Source organism: Melospiza georgiana, chromosome 12 (assembly GCF_028018845.1).
Source record: "Melospiza georgiana isolate bMelGeo1 chromosome 12, bMelGeo1.pri, whole genome shotgun sequence".
In the NCBI taxonomy this organism is placed as follows: Eukaryota; Metazoa; Chordata; class Aves; order Passeriformes; family Passerellidae; genus Melospiza; species Melospiza georgiana.
The window spans coordinates 15,529,745-15,537,765 of record NC_080441.1 but is presented as its reverse complement, the minus strand read 5'-3'; the positions used below and the strand labels follow the sequence as shown (position 1 = coordinate 15,537,765).

Genomic DNA, 8,021 nt, shown 5'->3' with positions numbered 1-8,021 from the left:
CCCCTCCTCAGGGCCGTGCAGGAAACACGTGGGACCTTCCTGGAAACACTGGGACATTCCTGCAGTTCCCAAAATCAGTTCCCAAATCCTCCGACCTACGTGCAAGTGGCAACGAGGTGCTGGGATTTTACTAGCAGGATGTCCTCAGCAGGGCACATGAGCACTGCTGTTAGTTCCTAGAAGTGTTTAGTTCCTAGAAGAGTGTTTGTTCCCCTACCCGTCCCACGCCGCCTGCGCTCCTGCTCCCACTCACACACTGCTTTCCATTAACCCCAAATGAGGGTCAAGTCTCCTCTGTCACAATCTCTCCATGATTTTTTTTTTTTTGCTTCTTGTGTCTTGGGATTTCCATCTTTGCTACACCCTGGGCAGCTTCCCCAGCTGGGAATTAGGTGGCATTTGCTCTACAGGAGCTCAAGTGAGCTATGGCTCAGAAATCAGAGTTGTTATTATTTTAGGGGAAACACTAAGATGTGTTCCTGCCAGGCAGCACGTCCAAGCTGCCGAAATCAGCTCCGGGGCAGAGGCCCAGCAGCCCGGGGTGTGCTGGCCGACTGCGCTGCAGCAGGAGCCCCGCCCGTGCTGCTCCAGCACCCCTGAGCTCGTGTGCCCGTGCGCAGTGCCCACCGTGCCGGGGGCCTGGGGGCCCTCCAGCGGATGGCAAAGCGCGCTGTGACACCCCCAGCCAAGCAAGAGCTCCCATCTCAGAGGGAGCAAACCACCGTGGGCTTTCGGAACCCTTTGTCCCGCCCTGGCTCCGCTGGAGCAGCGCTGTTACCGCACAGCCGAGCCGCTCGGGCGGGAGCAGCAGCGACCCCGGGGACACCGGGGCCGAGGGGCCGCTCCGAGGCCGGGATGCTGCTGCAGCACCGGGCATCTTGCAGAGGGAGCACCGAGAGCACAGCTAGGGGCACGGCGGGGCACAGCCGTGGGCATAACTGAGAGCATCACCGGGACATAGCCCAGGAGGCGCTCCAGGGCGGTGATGCTGCTGCTGCAGCACCGGGCGCTTTGCAGAGGTGACCACCGAGGGCACAGCTGAGGGCACAACCGGGGCACAGCTGAGGGCACAGCCGGGGCGCAGCTGAGGACACAGCCGGCGGCATCCCTGGGACACAGCCGGGGCACGGCTGAGGGCACAACCGAGAGCACCATCGGAGCACCGCCGGGGCACAGCCGAGGAGCCGCTCCGGGGCCGCGATGCTGCTGCAGCACCGGGCACCTTGCAGGGAGGAGCACCGAGAGCATCACCGGGGCACCGCCGAGGGCACACCGGGGCATCACCGGGACACAGCCGGGGCACAGCCGAGGCCACCACCAGGGACACACAGCCAAGGGCGCCGCCGGGGCATCACTGGGGCACAGCCGAGGGCACGGGCACGGCCCCGCTGCCCCCATGCGCGCTCCCGTTCCTCCCCTTGCGCCCCTTTCCCCTCGGGCCCCTCTTTCTCCCTTCCCGCCCCTCTCTCCCGACCTGCCCGTCCCCGCCCCTGTCCCGGTCCCGTTCCCTCTCTCCCGTTCCCTCTCTCCCGTTTCCTCTCTCCCGCTCCCTCTCCCCCGGTCCCGCTGCCGCCCGCTCCCGGTGACGCGCACCGTGCCCGCGCCTGCGCGGAGCGCAGCGGCGTCATGGCGGTGCCGGGCGGAGGTGGGCTGGGCCGGGCCGGGCCGGGCTGGGCTGGCCGGGGATGGCTCGGGGCTCGGGGCGCGGGTCCCTCACCCCTCTCCCCCTGCAGCGGGTCCCGGCTCCCCCAGCTCGGCCTCCCCGCTGCAGGGCGCGGTGTCGCTCCCTTTGCCCCGCGCGGCTGCGGCGGCTGCCGGGGCCTGGCCCCGCTTGAGGGACCGAGGGGGCGGCTCCGGGCACGGGCCCCCAGCCCTGGCCGCTCTGCGAGGGGCGGCCCCGAGGGAGTGAGCGGTGCCGGGCGCGGGGTCCCGGAGGCCCTGGGAGGGGGCTGAGGGACGAGGGGGTTCCCGGGGGCCCGGGGAGTGCCATTCCCCTGAGCTGTGTCTGGGCAGGGCTGCCGTGCCCCTGGGCGCGCACCGGGCGGCGGCAGGGGGCTGTGGTGCCGCGCTCCCGGCACTGAGCCTCTGCAGGTGCCTGCAGGTGCCAAGGACGACACATTCAACGTGCTGGACCTGGCGGAGTACACCAAGAACCGGCCATGGTGGCGCAAGATGTTCGCCCCCAGCTCGGGGTCGAGCGCTGAGAAGTACAATGTGGCCACGCAGCTGGTGATCGGAGGGGTCACGGGATGGTAAGCGGGGCCGGGGCTGCCCTTGCTGCGCTGGCTGCGTCCCCGGGTCACACTGACAGGTGCTGGGAGATCGAGTGGCAGGCATTGCAGGCGGGTGCTCAGCCTGCTGTCCCCTGGCATGGTCTGCTCAGCTCTGGGACGTCCTAAATGCTGTCTGTAACTTAAAGAACTGGGACTGGCTCGAAGGGAAGAAAATTGCACCAGTCTGGAATTATTTTTAACTTCTGGTAAAAAGTGGTGCTGTTGAATTAGAGCAGGCAGATATGAACCCCATGAAACAAGGATGCCTTCTTCACTGGAGGTGGATGTGCTTCAGGCATCTGCAATAAAAACCTCCTGGGCTCTCAGTTCCCAGGGTTTCCTGTCACTTGTAGCTGGGACTGAGCACGGCTCCGTTTGTAACTTCATTCCTACAGCATCGTTTGAGTTGAAAATTTTGTGTAACTGTGTAACTGCTTTGCCTCTTGCCATGACCCTCATGTTCACCTGGCAACGGGGTAATTATTTAACAGTGTGTGACAGAGCTTTGTCTTGTCACAGAGGTGTGGCCTGGCCACCCTTCTCTTGTATCTTCACTGAGTGTTTTCAGAAATGGGTAAAGGCAGGCTGCTGTGTTGTTTGCAGTGCTCGTAAGGAAACCGTGTTCCAAGGGAAGTGTGGTTTGGGTGGCACAGCACACCAGCCTGTGGCTGCATAACTGAGCACTGGGGTGGTGCTGGCTGCAGGAATGTTTTTCATGCAGATACCCATTTTGGAGACCAGCCTTAGATCACTGCTGTGTGCTTGTTCCATCCTTTTTCTCTCCTGAGAAATGAAAATGTAAAGTAAGTAGTTGTTTACTGCTTACTTTACAATTAGGTAAGAAAGAGGGTTGTGATTTGCTCCCCATGCTCTGTCATGGAGCAGCACATGTGCTCCCTAATTTCCTCTCAGAGATTATACCAGTTAAAAAAAAACAACAAAACATAAAATCACTTGTTGATTTTGGGGAAATCACAGGTTTCTGGTTACTCTTTTGGGAGAAGGATGAGGTTCAAGAGATAAGAACCAAACAGAAAAAGGCTGGAATGTGCCAGCACAGAGTGAAAAGCTATAAAGCATCAATTTTGTCTGGGTGCAAATCCTTCTCTCTGGTTGCACGTGGGTTTCTTCTGCAGTTGGTCAGGCTGTCTCCAGTCCTGGGTGGCTGCTGCCAAAGGCAGCCTGGCCTGTGGGAAGCACAATGAGTAGTGTGTGTGAGGTGTTTCATTCTCCTGACCAAATGCTGCTTGATTTGTAGGTGTACTGGATTCCTCTTCCAGAAGGTTGGAAAGCTGGCAGCGACAGCAGTGGGAGGAGGCTTTTTCCTACTCCAGGTGTGTATGAACAGCAGCCCAGGCTTTCTGAGAGCTGTGCTGCTGGGCACGAAGGTCTCTCTAGGAACCACTGCCTGCTGGGGCTTTGTTGGCTGTGAATGTCAGAGGTGTGTGTTCTCCAGGGCACATGGATGCAACAGCAAAGCGGGGTCATTGTGCATACACCAGTGCAGGACTGCCAGGGCACATCCACTGGGGATCTGCTGCCAAAGGCCAGGCAAAGGCACAGGAGAGCCTGAGTGGAGCACGAGACAGCTTCAGCTGTCTGGCTGTGGACACAGTGTCCCTGGAGGAACAGCCCTGCATGTCAGGAAGGATTTACCCATATCTGTGCCATGCTTCCTGCCAACCTGGCTTCCCAAGGAGTCCGGCCAGCACAGATGGGGCTCGCTGTAAAGCACTGGGGAGGAGGAGAGAAAGGAGATCTCTCTCTGTCCTCTACCACTTCTGCTGGTTTCCCAGAGCCCTGGCACTGAGGGAAGCTGCTGGGATGTGTTCATGCACCTGGTGCATCCAGAGCAGGTAGAGCAGCTCTGTTCAGATCTCACCTGTTTGCTCCTCAGGTCTTGTGTGTGACTCATTCTCCCTCACTCTCCTCGTTCTGCCTGTTCTGCTCAAAAGCTTGCTCTGGGCAGAGGGAGTTCCACAGCTGAATCACCCTGAGCAGATAAAACAGTTGGAGAGGAATGGGCTATTAATAGCTGTGTCCACCCACAGCAGCAGGAGAACTGCAGGGAGTCCCAGCAATATCCATGGCAGTTGTGAGGGGGAGGTGATACCAGCTTTACACTGAGGAACAGAGGCTGAGGCAGGCTGGGCTGCAGTGTGTGCCCAGCAGCTGGGGGTTACTGTGGGAGACAGATGTTGCAGAACACTTGGCACAGCTCCAGGGGTGGTGTTCTGTCCAATGTTTAAGGCAGTGTGCCCCCCAGTGAGTGGGAGGTGGCTGTGGTCAGGGAAGGTGGCTGAGCAAGGGGTCTGTTTAGCCCTGGTCATGCAGGACTTCAGGAACTTTCTTCTAATCCCCAAAACTCTAGATTGCAAACCACACAGGATACATCAAGGTGGACTGGAACCTAATACAGCGGGACATGAACAAAGCCAAGCAGCAGCTGAAATTTCACACCAGTGGTGACAAAATGCCTGCAGAAGTGAAAAGCAGAGTGGATGAGGTGAGACAGCTCTCCCAGGCCATGTGCTGCAGGGACAGCAGAAAACAGGATTGCCTCTTGAACTGTTACAGATGTTCAGTTGTGCCAATACAAGGAGGGAATTCTTGCATGACAGCAAAATGGGAGAGATGGCAAAAGTTGTGGATGTTGCCTGCCTAGAGTTTAGGAAGACATCATTTCCCACAGCATTCTCCTGGAGGAGCTGGCTGCTCGTGGCTGGGCAGGGTGAAGATCTGGCTGTGTGCTGGTGCACGTAGGGAGGGGAGCTTATTAGGTAGGAAGTTTTCCCAAATCTGAGCAGTGGCATCTCTGTGAGCATCACTTGCCTCAAGAACAAACAGTCTGAGGGATTTCTTCTTGGCAGGAGGGTCAGTGAGTGGCCTGATGTTGAACACTGTTGTCTCTTCTCACCCCTGCTTAGGTGGTCATATTTCTGAAGAAGAATGCTATCCTGACTGGAGGGTTTGCTGGAGGATTCTTGTTTGGAATGGCATCCTAGAAGCTGCACTCTCATGCCCAACTTCCCCTCCCCTCCTCTACTGCTGTTATCTCTCACTTAGAAGTCAAAGGATGTTGCCAACAGACTCAGTCCCATCTGCTCACAGGTTCCAGCCCTTACTTCTTATAATGCTGCTTCTGATTTCCACTTTTTTTTTCTATCCGGGCTGTTAGTGTGCTGGGCTTGGTCTGGAAGCTCACAACTCCCAGTGTATCATGATTTCCCACCAAATACACCCAGACTCAAATTTTTTAATGAGTTTCAACTTCATAAAAATGTAGTGGCAGAGAAACCTCTTAAATGTGCTTCTTGCAGGTGCTCAGGACTGTTATATGTACCTTTGTCTGCCAGTATATTGTGTCAGCTCTTCACTACAATTTAGCTTTCAGCATTCCTGCCCTGGTACCTGGAACACCTCTGCTTCCCTCTGCACAGAGGTGATCTGTGCAATCCAAAATGTGGTTGACAATCCTGGGGTGGATGCAGAAGTGTCAAAGCTGCCTGAGCTGTGTCCAGGACAGGGGAATATGGATTTTCCTGCCCTCCCCCTGCTGTTTCACTGCACATAGGTGGCCATTTGGCTTTGTCTCTGCTGGTGTCCTTCCCCATTCTGGAATTGCAGCACTGGCACTGCTGATGGAAACAGCACTGAGGCTGACTCTCCAAGCCCTTTTCTCATCATGTGTTCTGAAAGTCACCAAGTTCTGTTCTGCAGAACCACCTGACTGCTCAGCCCTTGAGGCTCTCTCCTGCTTCCAGCAGGCCCAGCCTGGCTGTGTCACATGGGGGCATTTCAGCTGTGCCACTTACTGTAAATCACTCTGGGCTTTCCATGTGTGCCACAGCCTTCTCTGGTCACTTTGGCATTGGTGATGCTCCTTGAGCTGTAATCATGTGGGACAGGATTGTAGACAGGAAATGCATCCAATGCATCCCTGCTCAGGGTACACTGTACTGGTCCAGGTCCCTGTTGCCAGCTGTACTGGAGAAAGGGGGATGATGTGAAATCTGGAGTGCAGTCCTTTACTTGCCTCTGAAGAGCACAAATTCCTTCTCCCTGGTCTCTGCAAGCAACTGAAATGATAAAACTTTAGTGAAAACCAGACCATGCTCTTGTGAGAGCAGTTCATTTCATATTTCTGCCTCAGTTATGTTCCTTCCTTCTTTGTGTTTGCCATTTCCACAAGAAAAGCTGTTTGCTTAATTCCATCAGCTGCAGCCCTTCTCGTGCAGGAGATGAGGCTCCCCAGGTGCAGAGCTCAGTCTGACTCAGTGCATTGTGTGCAGTACAGCAAACATCCCCCAGGGCATTCTGCAAGCACAGAGACTTGTCTGACAACGTGGTGATGTCCTCCAGCAGGTATAGGTAGGAGTTCTTGCCCAGAATGTGGGATTTTATGTGAAAGTCAGCTCATCTTTCCTGGGAAACATGGTAGGGAGCAATGGCAATCATGGGTGGGTGGTTTGCAGCACCTGGCTCAGCAGCTGCACCCCATTTCCAGTGTGTGCAAAGGCTTTGTGATCTGCTGCTCTCAGTGTGGCTGGAAAGGGGATCCTGCCCTGAGAGCTGCTGGCAGAGCTGAAGTGCTGGGTTCTTCCACTAGAGGGGTTGGAATGAGCACTTGCAGTTGGTAATTTTGTTTCAGCTCTGCTGATTGAAGTGTTCATATAGCAACACATTGATTTAGCTGAGGTTTTCTTCACCTTCGGGATCTGAAAAGAGGCTGCAGATAATGAGGAGATAAAAGTTGCTGTCTTTGTCTTTGCTCCTGTCCTGCCATACATGGCCAAGGAGAATGCAGGAGTAGCTGGGCTCACATCCTTTAACAATGGCCTTCCTAAAGGCCATCCTGGACTGCAGGATGCATCAAATAGGTCTAAAATAAATTCCTGTTTAGCAGTGGGGTTACAGACAGTAGTGGGGCTTTTGGGATTTGGTTTGTTTTTCTGTAGGATCTGCAGATGTGAACATGCATGAATAGATACATTGGTCTTGCAAGGTATCTGTTGTTCCTGTAGGACAACAGCATTGCTGCTCTTTGGCTGAATGGGCTGCAGAACACAATTTCTGACATGCACTGATCTCCACAAAGCTGTTTCCAATGACAAAGCTCAAAGCAAATCATTAACAGACCTTAGGGGTGTTTTTCTGGCTCAATAAGTCACTGCTTCTGCTCAGCCCTAGGTGGGGTGAGTTCTGCTGAAGTCCCAGTTTGCTACAGGGAGAAATGGCCCCGAGAGGGAGCTAAAATGCTGCTGAAAGGGGAAACAATCAACAGATTTATGCTGGCTTTGATGTGAATGTAGGCAGGGAATGGACAAGCACGTCAGGATGTGGTAAATCTTTCTGATGTGCTGGTGTTGGGCTCGTGGCTGGCACTGATGGATGCTGTGGGGCAACACTGGAAGCTTTGATGCTGGATCTCTGTGGGGATGCATTTTCATTGCTGCAGGTGCCAAGATGAGGTGTCCCTTCCCCTCCCCACTCCTGCTCCTTTTAGTGTTTCAACAACTTCTGACATCTGTTACACTCTGAGATTTCAAACACATCAGGCTTTTAAAGTGGTTTTATATATTATATGTATGTAAATGCTTGTTGAAGTGATATTTTATTAAACAGTTTTGCTCTAAATGCTTTTCTGTGTGAGGTCTGTTGGCTTCCTGGGAAGCAGCACATTCCTGTCTCACTGAGTGAGGGGAGCACCCACAGCAGCACGAGTGTGGCAGGTAGCACCTGGGGACA

General features: G+C 55.0%; 1 protein-coding gene across 1 annotated transcript; it reads left to right on the top strand.

Annotated features, from left to right (window-relative positions):
* The first annotated feature begins 1,572 nt into the window (after positions 1-1,572).
* Positions 1,573-6,113, top strand: FUNDC2 (FUN14 domain containing 2). The gene is made up of 5 exons (XM_058032497.1): positions 1,573-1,645; positions 2,102-2,252; positions 3,532-3,607; positions 4,645-4,779; positions 5,201-6,113. Exons 1-5 carry the CDS (start codon positions 1,627-1,629, stop codon positions 5,276-5,278), a joined length of 459 nt encoding a protein of 152 aa, XP_057888480.1. The 5' UTR covers positions 1,573-1,626; the 3' UTR covers positions 5,279-6,113.
* The last annotated feature ends 1,908 nt before the right edge of the window (positions 6,114-8,021 follow it).

Coding starts and splice junctions, on each gene's coding strand:
- FUNDC2 (XM_058032497.1), top strand. Junction 2,253..3,531: donor ATCGGAGGGGTCACGGGATG/GTAAGCGGGGCC, acceptor CTTGATTTGTAG/GTGTACTGGATTCCTCTTCC. Junction 4,780..5,200: donor TGAAAAGCAGAGTGGATGAG/GTGAGACAGCTC, acceptor ACCCCTGCTTAG/GTGGTCATATTTCTGAAGAA.